This window comes from Caretta caretta, chromosome 10 (genome assembly GCF_965140235.1).
Source record: "Caretta caretta isolate rCarCar2 chromosome 10, rCarCar1.hap1, whole genome shotgun sequence".
In the NCBI taxonomy this organism is placed as follows: Eukaryota; Metazoa; Chordata; order Testudines; family Cheloniidae; genus Caretta; species Caretta caretta.
This window is the reverse complement of record NC_134215.1, coordinates 8,657,522-8,671,006: the sequence shown is the minus strand read 5'-3', so window position 1 is coordinate 8,671,006 and position 13,485 is coordinate 8,657,522. Positions and strand designations below refer to the sequence as shown.

General features: G+C 46.6%; 1 protein-coding gene across 1 annotated transcript in view; it reads right to left on the bottom strand.

The window, feature by feature from the left end:
- The window catches only part of MAP2K3 (mitogen-activated protein kinase kinase 3), a 54,067-nt gene extending 40,828 nt beyond the window's left edge, over nucleotides 1-13,239 (bottom strand). Inside the window, exon 1 of the mRNA XM_048866748.2 lies at nucleotides 13,093-13,239. Coding sequence (XP_048722705.1) covers nucleotides 13,093-13,108 — 16 coding nt within the window. The 5' untranslated portion in view covers nucleotides 13,109-13,239. The remainder of the gene's footprint in view (nucleotides 1-13,092) is intronic.
- Between the last annotated feature and the right edge of the window lie 246 nt (nucleotides 13,240-13,485).

Genomic DNA, 13,485 nt, shown 5'->3' with positions numbered 1-13,485 from the left:
TATTCTCAAGTCATCTGCCCATGTTTACAACTACTGACCCAAGACTTCAGATGCTCACAGAAGGCAGTGGCTGAGATCTATTTAGTATGTGTAGGGCCCTACCAAATTCACGGTCCATTTTGGTCAAATTCACAGTTAGAGGATTTTTTAAATTGTAAATGTCACGATTTCAGCTATTTAAATCTGAAATGTCACAGTGTTGTAATTTTAGGGGTCCTGACCCAAAAAGGAGTTGGGGGGGTCCAAAGGTTATTGTAGGGGGGGTTGGGGTACTTCTGCCCTTACTTCTGTGCCGCTACCGGTGGCGATGCTGCCTTCAGAGCTGGGCAACTGGAGAGTGCTGGCTGGGAGCCCAGCTCTGAAGGCAGAGCCACTGCCAGCAGCAGCATAGAAGTAAAGGAGGCATGGCACGATATTGCCATCCTTACTTCTGCACTGGTGGTGGCAGGATGCTGCCTTCAGAGCAGGGTGCCCGGTTAACAGCCACTGCTCTCCAGCCGCCCAGCTCTGAACGCAGTACAGAAATAAGGGTGGCAATACCGCAACCCCCTAAAATAATCTTGTGACCCCCCCGCAACTCCCTTTTGGGTTAGGACCGCCAATTTTAGAAACACTGGTCTCCCCCGTGAAATTTGTATAGTATCAGGTAAAAGCACACAAAAGACCAGATTTCATAGGAGGAGACCAGATTTCACGTTCTGTGATGCATTTTTCATGGCTGTCAATTTGGTAGGGCCCTCTAAGTATGTGACAGAAGCACCAATTGGGAAAGGGCCTGATTTTAGTGCAACTTTAGGGCAAAGAAACCAGGGCTATGCCTGGCCCCCAATGGAACACCCTAGGCATTGAATTGGCAGTTCCAGTTCTCTCAGCTCTAAAAAATTGCCCCTCTCCACCACGCAGCATGCCGAGAGGTACGCGACAAGCTTGCTCAAAGCCGGCTGTGGCTTTCTACACCTCAATAATGCTGGAGACCATAAACCAGTGAGAAAAGGTAATAAAGAGTTAATGAATGGAATGTGCAGGCCAGAGACCAGTAATCTCCCTTAACAGAGCACAGTATACTCGAGGAATTAAAACGTAAGTAATTAAAACACAGGGAGAGGCCATCAACCAGAATAGCAGCATGGCCTCAAGCTTTAAGAAATCCAAACACTGCCAGAGAGATAAAGCTAAACTCCAGCAGAGGCTCTTACGCTCAGGCCTGCACTGATCCCATTCACAGCACCGCCACCCACACACCACTCATCCCCACAGCTTGCATCCTCTTTTATACTGTTGCTTTATTTGGTTTCTGTGAACACTGAGCTTGTCAGCCAATAGGGAAGGGAGTCAACAGGAAGTGCAGGAAGGACAGCCTGCTGACAGGGTCTGATTTAAACAGGCAATGCTGGGTAGAAATGGTGGACCAACTTTACTTCTAGCAAGGCCAGGGAGACCTAGTATGCCAGCCAATACACTGGGACATTTAAAAAAAAAAAAAAATTCATTAAGATGCAACTTTTGCTAATGGAAATGATTTTCTGGATGCAGTCAAATGGCTGTATTTGTGCCATCTGAGGCAGAGTGGCGGGGGCAGAACTCACAGCTATGCATTTCTAGGACACCTTACAAAGGATCTCAAAGGGTTTCAAATATTAGTTGAGCACTAGGTAAACAAGGGATTTTGTAACGACCACTTCACCCACTGCTGCAATGCAATTCGCAACAGCACTCCAGGACAGGAACTGACCGCCGCCACCACAGCCTGGAGAGGGAATTTAATTAGCCAGACTGTGGGGTTAGCATATTGGTCTCGTGTGGAAAGAGTCACGTCATCTTTAGTAGTAAGAAACACTTTCGTTGCCTTTCATCACAGCTCCCTGCAGAAGCACAGGATGCTAAGGCACTGGTATCGTAATGGCTCAGAAGAAATGCCCTTGATCAACACCATCTCCTGTTTTGATCCCTGCAGGTCTCCCACCTGGGCACTGACGGAGTCGGAGTCTGAGCCTGCTCCGCTCGCAAGATCCAACAACCACTATGGCTCCAGGGAAGAGAACTTGATCCAAAAGACAAAGGAGACACTTAACCAAATGGAAGTGTTCCTCTTCAATGACAGAATAATCACACTAGCTTTAAGAGCACAGAGAAACCCTGCATGGAAAGATGTGGACAGTAAGAGCAGATACCTACTTGACTGCATTGCGGTATGCAGACAGCGAAATGCCCGCGTAGGGGACATATGGGTGTTCTGTTCTTGAACAATTAGTATCAGCAGACACAGCAAGGGAGCCCAGAGAGCATCCCTGACAGGGAGTTGCACTTGTTGCAGAATCTGCTGAAATGCATTTTCTTGACCCATGCAGGAAAGCTGCTTTTTCAGCTGTCCCCATTAAGTCCGTAGGAAGACTGTGTTCATACATATGCATCATGAAGCGATATTTATCAGGCCAAATAGTCCAGACTTGCAGATAATTCCCAGACAACCCCACGGTTGACTCATGCAATTACCTGACCCAGCACGTTTATAATTTGTCAAACGTATTACGACCACCTGCCAGCTCTTACAGCAGAACATTTTCCCCCTTATATCACCACCTCCCCAGCCTTTGGCTCGTACTTTGAATTGCCATTGTGCATTATATTTACTAATCACACAAGGCCCTGACCACCTTTATAATAAACTTCAGAGGCTTCCAACTGGACCAGAGGAGCCCCAGGATGTGCTGCTACTCTGGACTGGTCCACACATGTTTTTTGTGCTGCTTTAACTGTGTTGGTGCAGAAATAGATCTAGTTAAAGCAGCACAATCCATTAGTGGGGACTGCAGTTATACCAGTAAATATACTGGCATGCTATTTCATAAATTGACTGGACTACAAGCACCTTTCCATCGGAATAGCTATGCCCACACTAGGAGATTGAACTGCCTTAGCTAGATCACTATTTAAAAAAAAGAGCACCCCCTACCCAAAATATGTTCAAATCAGTATGAACACTGTATAGACCAGGGCTCAGTACAATCACATAGGGCATTTTATCCTCTCACATTTTAACACCCATGGAAAGGAAGATATAGGCAAAATCTCTTACAAATTCACTCCTCTACCCCAAGACTAAGATACCACGATCCTATGTTGGATCCCAATGGCGAAATACAGTGTTTGCAGCTCAATTCCCAGTGTTAAGAGACCTTCACCTGCACGTCACTCACACAGTGTCCACCTCCCACAAAAATGAAGGAGCAGTAGCTTTTACCTGATGCTTTACCCAAATCTAGTGTCCTGAACTCAGTATCAACCTGTCCCCCCATCCCCAATCAGATATTCATCCTCATGATCTGCTGGAACCAAAAAGAGCTCCTGAAAAATCAAAAGTCGCATTACTGTTTTTATATCCCTAGAAGGTGCCAAAAACATCAATGTCAATATGATGAACAAGAGTACATTAGCTTGGTATACAAACAGGATGTGCATCACTAGTTGCCTTAACCTCTCTACTCCTACCAGCTCCTTGGGCAAGGAGAGCCATGGCGTTGCTGGAAACGTGCAACTGTGACATCACACTCCTGGAACTTGGCACTAGCAACTGGACTCAGTTTTGACAGACACTGGTGCCAAACCACAGCCTATGGTTAGCCACCTCTTCTGGGAAATTACTTGTATTGTGCACTGTGGAGGTTTATCTCTTTCCAGCATTAGAATGTTTTTTTGGGGGGGTGACGTAACCTTGTGGTGAGTTTTGTTTCCTCCCCATCCTGCCTTCTGTTGGTCTACACTAGACTTTTTTAAATCTGGAGTTAACATGATTGTAAAATACATCCAGTTAACTGGCAAACTTGTTAAGGCTTTAAGATATGTGGCTTGTAACAAATATTTGGGGAGTGTCTACACACCAACCTCTACAAAAGATGCTATCAAGGCACTCAGTTAACTAAAAGGCCTAGTGCACATGAACCCTTGGAGGGAAGAAGGGAGGTTATAGTGCGTTTAACTAATTCAGTTGTTTTATGCACCCCACATCATCTTGTTTCACTCTGGAAGTTTCTACCAGACCAGGCACCAGCTGGGCCATCACCTTTATACTGTACATCACTGAGAGAGTTTCTTCTCCTTGCTTCCTGGTAGGTGGAGCCATGATGTCATCCCATAAGGGGATGGGAGGGAGAACGGGAAAAGTAGTTAAGTGGTGTCATTTTCTTCCCAGTCTGCTGCTGCCATACCCCAGAGTAGAGAGAGCACAAATCAGACAACTCCTTGAATCTGCTGTGTTTAATTTTGGGGGTGGGAGGAATGTTTTGGATTAAGATAATCTCCAAAAGAGTCTAAACTACATCACTGATTTCCATTAGACAGGTAGGATGGGCCAGTGGTTAGGTCACTAACCTAGGACATGGCAGACCTAGGTTCAATTCTCTGCTCCACCACAGACTTCATGCATGACCTTGGGCAAGTCACTTAGCCTCAGTTTTCCACCTGTAAAAATAGGGAAAATAGTACTTCCATACCTCATGGGGTATTGTAAGGTAAGTACTGAGATCTGCTGATGAAAAGTGCTATATAAGAGACCTAGCTATTATTACCTGGAATCTTTAAAATCAACATCAGGTGTCTTTCTATGTGATATGCCCTAGTTCAACCACAGCCACCGGGCTTCATGCAGGAATTCCAGCCTGGGCAATGCAGGAGGTCAGACCAGGAGATCTTGTGCCTTAAAACCAATGAATCAAAAATATTTTCATATTTCTCATTTAGAAAGTGTTATGAAAGCAGCTGCGTGCAAAGCGGTGAGACTGTACTGAATGTTTACCCTTCTCAAGGGCTTCAAAGGGATGTGTTTTGACATGTAGCATGACTGCGCTGTTTTAGGACTTGTCTTTACTGCTGTGGTTTTTACTACAGGTGTTATCCTGAGGTAAAAAACACAGTGAAGACACAGTACAAGGTCAGCACTATACCCTGCCTGGGGTTGACCTGGGTGAGTTTACCTTGAGGAAAAAGGAAAAAGTAACATGCCTGGTCTTTCCTGTCTTTGCTCATGCTTGTTAGTTACCCTGAGGTGAAAAATAAGTTTTTAGCAGCGAAAACAATGCCTTCATGTCTCATATGCTCCAGACGCGAAGGAAGACTGATGGGGAGGAAGGGGAACTGTTTTCTGACCAGACATGGTGGGAAGAGAATAGGAGTATCTAATGGTCAGCATAACAGATTCCTTCCCCGGGGATGGCACCTTGGTGCAACTGGAAGGCTCGTGCACATTCCAATCACCCGGAGAGCTCTGCTGGCAGGAGCTTTTAACTCCTGGAAGGACGACCCAAGCCAGACAAAAAGCAGTCCACTGGTCCTCCAGGGTGGGGTTGACCGACAGACCAACAACCTGTTCTCCGTTAAAAAAAAAAAAAAAGTTTTACTCTAGAGACACAACAAGGCAGTCATTCCAGTAAACAGCATGATGGAAGGGACAGTACAGTCCTCATGCCCTAAACAATGTCTAAAGGCAGTGGAAGGATTCAGATCCAAACAGATGCTTAAGACAGTCTTCTTACCTTCACCTGTATCACAGTCAAAATCCCGGGCTAAGTTTGGCCCTTATGAATATTAAGCAGTATCCAGCCAGCCAGCAAAACAGATCAACACGTGATTAGAAATACTGGGATGTCTAAGCAAAATATTTTACTGGCTCCAAAGGAGTTCTTCCTGTCTATGAAATGGCAATAGACACAGTGCAACAGAGTGTCATCAGGAGTGCAGAGAGAACTTCTCTATGCCTTATAATTGTTAAATGAATCACATACACTACATTAAAATACAATCAAACTGAAAAATAGGAATGCTCCTGCTTTTGCGGGTTCAGAACTAAAATTCGCCATTGTGCCTCCATACTAAAGCATACACTATATATAAAGCGACCCACTGCAAAACCTGGATCGAGCCTCGAATATGAATGCCTTATTTTTGGCCTGACCTTTATTTTACCGCAACTGGGTGTTATCAGGTGCAATAACTGTAGGAACAGTATGGACTGCACATGACAGCTCAGGAATCTAAGTCCACTGAATTGCATAACCATTTAACCAAGCTGCATTCCACATGGAAGACAAGTGAATCATCAAACCAAAGGGTGCAGTCCCTAAAAATGCAGGCTGGACGAGTCAATGCTAAAAATCACACTACTTATTTACCCACACTTGAGTGGAGCATATTGCCAGGAAAGCAGTAGTTCATTCACAGATGATTTTTCTGTATCTTCTGAAATGCAGCTGCCTTTTAATAAAAGTCTGGTTTCAATTCAAGCCCCACTGCAAAGAAAAATTTGACACTTTTTTTTTTGCTAACCCTCTCTTTTATAATCTAATTTTGAAGCCACAATAACCGCAATCCACATAGAGGGCCATTGCTCCAGGAAAGACAGATCCACGGCTTCACATAAGTGTACATGAAAAGGGAAGTAAAAGCAGATGGGTTTGAAAAGCAGATGCTCATATGAATGACACCTTACATTTCTGACACTCATTCCTTCCTGTCTCAGAGGAGAATCTCAGACCAAAAGAGAAGAATGTGCTTTTGCTACCTTGTTGCTGGTGCTACAGAAACTCCCCCAAGTCCAGTTCTCGTACAGATTCTCTTCCAGATGTCATAATTGCATTTCTCCTCATTTCAATACTGTAACTTTCTACCTACCTTATTGGGGGAAATCAACCAAGACCTTTGTTTCTCAGGACACATAAAAACACCTTATTTGTTTCCCTCTCCACCTCCCCTCCCAGTTTTAGGACCCAAATATCCCCTTAATTCTTTTAATTAAAGCATCTGCTTTTCAGAACAAAGAGCAGTATGGACTTCAAAAACAAAGCACAGTAAAAAGCCAGCCACATTCTGAGCCTCTTATCGGTGACAGCATCCCACTTAAATCTATGGAAGGGTGAATTATACACAATTGCAAAGCTGAAGGCATAGTTATGCTTTAAATATAGTCCATGCAAGGGGTTTATGTTTGGACAAAGCCTCCTACCCAACATCATTCCATTGACAAGTGTTACACGCAACAGTTTGAAGTTACACAGCATCTAAAGAAACTGCAGGGGTAGAAGACGATGCTATGAGTAAACAGAAATGACAGTCTAATTTTGAAAGCTGCAATGGGATATATGTAGCTATTCCATTTGAGAGTTACAGAGAAACGGTCCCCGTTTCATATCCTGATCAGATTAAGACCAAGAAACAGAAGCAACAGACAAGAGGAAGCTGACTCTGCCAGACTCCATGCAGCAAGTTTCCCCAAACAGAAGCGAACTCTGGAAATTCAGCCTACCCAATAGGATGGCCACAGTGATCTAACGCCATGATGGTCAATGAAAGGGAGCCTGTGCAGTCTAATCAAACTAAGTCTTTCTTGCAGAGCAAACATGTCACCAGACAACAGGCAAGCAGTGCTCACCCACTAATAAGTTCCTGTCCTGAAGGGCCTATATTTCAAAGGTACAAAGCAAGTTAGAGGAGAAAAGAAGGGTGTGCAGTCATGGTAGCTGAGCACTCATGGGATAGGAGTAGGGCAGCGGTTCTCAAACTGTGGGTCACGACCCTGTTTTAATGGAGTCGCCAGGGCTGTCTTAAACTTGCTGGGGCCCAGGACTGAAGCTGAAGCCTGAGCCCCATAGCCCTAGGCCAAAGCTGAAGCCAGAGGGCTTCAGCCCTGGGCCGTGGGGCTCAGGTTACAGGCCCCCTGCCTGGTGCTGAAGCCCTTGGACCTGGGCCCCCCTCCCCCATCTGGGGCAGCGGGGCTCAGGCTTTGATCCCCCTCCTGGGGTTGTGTCGTAATTTTTGTTGTCAGAAGGGGGTCACCTTAAAATGAAGTTTGAGAATCCCTGGAGTAGAGATTTCCAGAGGAAGCAGTTGCTTGGTCAATTAACTGGGCAGCTGATCCGAACATAGATCGCAGCATAAGGGGAGACAAGGAAAACGCTCAGATCAGACAAAGGGTGGTAAATGATATGGACAGAGATGGAGCTGTCAATCTCAGACCAATAAGAGAACCAGGTAATCAGTATACTTGAATGGACTCAAAATTTAACTATACATACTAGAAAGCAACAGGTCATGCACATGTTATATGTCACAGAAGAGCACCCAGAAGGACATTAGCAGCAATTATATTTCAGGCAGGCACCAGCTCTTCTCAAAAGACTAGAAATGTCAATCTGTAGAAGCCAGCAGCTTTGAAATATGGATCATTTTAAAATACCCACTTTCCCCAAAGCAAGCATGGGTATGTTCTGAAGGAAGCATATTCCCTGCAGTTAGTATCTGCCGACAGGCAAAGAACCTTGCAAATAAGTGCATGATTCCTTGCAAATCCTTCTCCTGTATTGAGCTCATGCCCTAGTCTTATCCAGCTCCTCAGTAGAGGACAGACTCTCAGCACGATCAGACAGAAAGGCTGCTAAGCAAAGAGAGGGGTTCACCTCCCCTTTCCATCAGGCCAACTCACTATTGCCTCTTTAAGCACCATAGCTGACCTCCTTCCACCCAGGAAGCAAGTTCTAGCATATGTTCCCTTGCATATGACTCAGCAGCTCCATTCAGAACCATTATATTGCTGCTGATTCATACCGCAGTTACACAGCAAACAGGAAACTCAAGTTCACATTCCCCCCGTTTCAGACACAGTCATTTAAAACAAAGTCATATTTATGTGTTGTTCATCCACTCACATGAGCCCTGATTTCAAGTTTCCTGTGCATCATCCTGGGAGAAGAAAAGTCCCCCAAAATCTAAATCCAGTTTATTCCAGTGAGAAACGAGAAGCAGCAATTAAATCTCATGCATTCCCTTCCTGCCTTCATCCTACTGGCCATCACTAATCACAGGTCTGGAGTGATCTGCCCGCTCTTACCCTCTTCATCTTTAACAAGGCAAGGCATCACCAGAATGGTCAGGAATAATTTCTCCTCTCCACCTCCACCTCCCCCCTTTCCTTTCCTCCTCAACCCAGCCCAATGTAATTTCTTATTATGTTAGCTGCCTAATTTAGAATTGCAAGCACCTCAGGGTAGAGAGCTTATCTTCTTACTCATCGGTAAGGCACAAGGCATACCACTGGAGCTATACAAATAATAATGTCCATGACACCTGCTCACGTTTGTTAGCTGCATATAACAAGGACACATGGGAAAATCTGGCAAGGCCTGACAGACATACACTCGTCAAGTCAGGCTGTGTCAGAACTCAGAATCAATGCCAGGTCCAGTGAAAGATCAAACACAGCTCTGCTCAAAAGCCAGGAGTACTAGAGGGACAGGTGTTCCTGTGTATTTCCTTTACATGCAATTTTATTTCACACTATTGAAGTTACATCACATGCTACTGCTCTGTACCTGCACCACTCTCATCCACAGAAATTTACATTCAAAGTTAACTAAGCTGCAACAGTGATTTTATTTTTCTTTTTTTGGGGGGGGTGAGGTGTGGGGGGAAACAGTTGCTATCATCTTTCCCATAGATCTATTGAAGTAATGCAGTCATGAAGTCATAACAAACACAGTTTTTATTGTACTTTTGCCTATGCTGTTCTTCGAGTGGACACTTACTCCAGAACTTGCAACTAAATCTTTGGGATTGAATGGCAAACTGGCCTGACTCCCCATTTTTCTAAAAAGTATAAAATACACAAAAATAATGATTTTGCATCATGACGACGATGCAGATCACTAATCAGATTGCATATATGAAAATGCTGACGCAGCTTAGCTACAAACTGATGTCAGAATGAAAGAGAGTGATAACTGGTGTGTGCACTGCAATACAAACCCTTACTTTTGATATACCAGGGTGCATTTAAAACTAATATTTTGTTGTTTTTTATATCTCATACTGTCTCTAGTAGACAGTTACTCAGCTGAGCAGACTGTTTAACCAGTAGGTTTAGTTACTGTATTTTAATCCAGCGTTTCCAATGAAAGCCAGAGTCAGTCTTGCTCAGTTTTAGACTGTAACACCTCAACAAAGGACAGACAAAGCACACTGCCCCGTTGATCCACCTGTGGAAATCACTCGTCTGTTAATTCAGCCACAAACTTACGGCAGTAATTGAGCCAAAGCAAGTAAGTGACTTAGTGCAGTAAAACCAAAGCACTGAGGTTTGTAATCAGCGTATTTCTATGAGCAACTTAAATCATATGCAGCTTTCTAACATCTTCGGCCACAATTCTGCAAACACTTGTGTGTGCACGCACATAGTCCCATTGACTACTATGGAACTACTCACCCGCTTCAAGTTAAGCAATTATGTAAGTGACAGCAAGATCAAGGCCTTAGATTGTAAATTCCTTGGAATAGGGAACCAGTCTTTCATATTTGTTTATATAGAACCAAAATCCTGGTAAAAGAAAAGGAGTACTTGTGGCACCTTAGAGACTAACCAATTTATTTGAGCATAAGCTTTCATGAGCTACAGCTCACTTCATCTGATGCATAAAAGTGGAAAATGCAGTGAGGATGTTTTTATACACACAGACCATGAAAAAATGGGTGTTTATCACTTCAAAAGGTTTTCTCCCCCCACCCCACTCTCCTGCTGGTAACAGCTTATCTAAAGTGATCACTCTCCTTACAATGTGTATGATAATCAAGGTGGGCCATTTCCAGCACAAATCCAGGGTTTAACAAGAACTCTGGGGGGGGTGGGGGTGTAGGAAAAAACAAGGGGAAATAGGTTACCTTGCATAATGACTTAGCCACTCCCAGTCTCTATTCAAGCCTAAGTTAATTGTATCCAATTTGCAAATGAATTCCAATTCAGCAGTCTCTCGCTGGACTCTGGTTTTGAAGTTTTTCTGTTGTAATATCGCAACTTTCATGTCTGTAATCGCGTGACCAGAGAGATTGAAGTGTTCTCCGACTGGCATCAGATGAAGTGAGCTGTAGTTCACGAAAGCTTATGCTCAAATAAATTGGTTAGTCTCTAAGGTGCCACAAGCACTCCTTTTCTTTTTGTGAATACAGACAAACACGGCTGCTACTCTAAAATCCTGCTAGGCTCTTTACAAAGAACTTGATTACAAGAGAGTTGAACTTTAAAGATTCTATTCTACATAACTGAGGTAAAGTAAAAGAGCCATAATTATTGCTACCTATTAATTTCTGGCTGTAAAGCAAGTATGCAGATAACAGGTAATTTACGCATGAAAGATTAGGCAACAATCAGGTATCTTCCCAGCTTATGTAACTTTACTCAAGTCATATACAGTCCATCCAATCCATATTTCAATGCTTGAGTCAGGACTGAGGAATATGCTTATAAAGGTTTTTTGTCTCTTTCTCTCTACTCCCAGAAAGAGACCAATGCAAAGCCCTCCCTCTGAATGCTCCGACACCATATTCAACACGTTTGAAGGCCAGAGCTTCAGAAATGCCATAGCACCTTCTCCAATCACACCTTCAGGCCCCTGGCTTTCAGACAGCACCCAAGTTGGAATACTAGTGGAAAAACATTTAGTCTGATCCAAGTGGAATTACATGGGTTCATCAAGTCTGTTCCGATGTTGGACTCTCAGGCCATCAAGCCTTTGCAGTTGCACAGGAATTGACCAAATGGTGAACGATCGCTACGGCCGACCGTCTGGCTAAGTGTTGAAAAAGAAGAAGAACTGGAAAATTGCAGATATAACACTTGCTGTGACCAGGATACAACTCTGGCTGCTAATGCTGCAAAAGTTTCCCCAGGTGGCATCCCCACCCGTGAGCAAGTAACACCAACACTACTGTGAATCTATCTTGCATTAAAGGTCTCTTAGTACGGTATATTCCTGTAAATCAGATTAGCAGTATCAAAACACATGCAAATCTGATCTGTCATGCTGCTCATTCCCCCTGTCCATGAACCAGCCTTGTCCCACCCACCCACTCTCTTTCTTTGATTCTTGGCTGCTCCTGTTGTATTAATGCCATCCTCCACAGTCTCAGCCAATCTCAGCCCTGTATAGAGCAGTGCTTCTCAAGCTAGCTAATGTGGGGGACCGGCAATTTTTTTCCCCAATGCGCACACAGACCGGCAGCCGATGGCTCACGGACCGGCACCAGTCCGCGACCACCACTTTGAGTAGCACTAGTATAGAGGGTCTCCTGCAGCAACATTCCACCTGCAGGTAGCAGATACTCTCCCCCATCTCTACGGGAGGGAAAAATAATAAGCAACGTGAGACGTCCAAACATGCATCGGGCACCAGGTGCAAGCAGTTGTCTGGCCAGGCACCCTGCTGACAGAGCACACACCAAAATCTGCCCCACTGGCTGGAGAATTGCACTCAGTCAAGGAGCTCTGGAGCAGAGTCAATCTAAACTCCACGCGGCTACAGGGGAGAAGGATGAGGAAGGAGGTGGGCAGAAGATTTTAGGTGAACCAGGCACACACTGGGCAGCTCTGTAACCGAGGAGGAGAACCAGAGAGCATGCTGGCAGGGCAACTCTGCAATGGATGCAGATGGGGCAGTGGGAGAAAGACAGAATATACCCGGCTCGCGATGCTGGCTAGAGGAGGGAGCTATACAACCAGCAGGGAGGACCCCCAGCCTGTAACCCAGCACGGCAGGGGCACCTCCCGGGGAGCGCACTGGGGGGACCCCCCCAGCCCGTAACCCGAAGGGGGAGCACCCCGCATAGAGAACAAGGGGACCCCGGAACTTGGCGGGGGGCACCCCCAGCGCAGCAGGGCCACTCCCCGGGGAGCCCCCTGAGGGGACCCCCCTCTCCCAGCCCGTAACCCGAAGGGGGAGCACCCCGCATAGAGAACAAGGGGACCCCGGAATTTGGCGGGGGGCACCCCCAGCGCAGCAGGGCCACTCCCCGGGGAGCCCCCTGAGGGGACCCCCCTCTCCCAGCCCGTAACCCGAAGGGGGAGCACCCCGCATAGAGAACAAGGGGACCCCGGAACTTGGCGGGGGGCACCCCCAGCGCAGCAGGGCCACTCCCCGGGGAGCCCCCTGAGGGGACCCCCCTCTCCCAGCCCGTAGCCCAGAAGCGGAGCACCGCGCAGGGAGTGGGGGGGCCCACCGGAGACCCCCGTAGCCCAGCGGGGAGGCTGCAGCTGGGGTGAAGCCCCCCGCTCTCTCCTACCTCTGGGGAGGGACATGGCTGGTCCCCGGGCCGGTCGCTGGGCTGAGCGGAGCTAGGCGCTGGCGGAGGCCGGGGGCCGGAGCATGTCCCCGGGCGGCGCGAGCCCGGCTGGCGAACGGCGAGACACTGAGCCGCGGGCTGGCGAGTCGCGCAGCTGGGCCGAGCGCAGCCAGCCCCGCCCCCACAGCCGGAACGCTTTCGCCATTGGGTCCTCGGAGAGGGGGGCGTGGCCACCGTCGCCCCGCCCTCCCGGCCCACACGGCTCTGACCTCCTGCCTCGATGCTGGGGTTTGGGGGAGGGCGGGAAATTCCACCAGTCACCCGCTTCCTGGCCCCGGAGAGTCACTGGTTCCCCTTAGGGAGGCTGGTCCACGGGGGCCACATCAGCTAGGG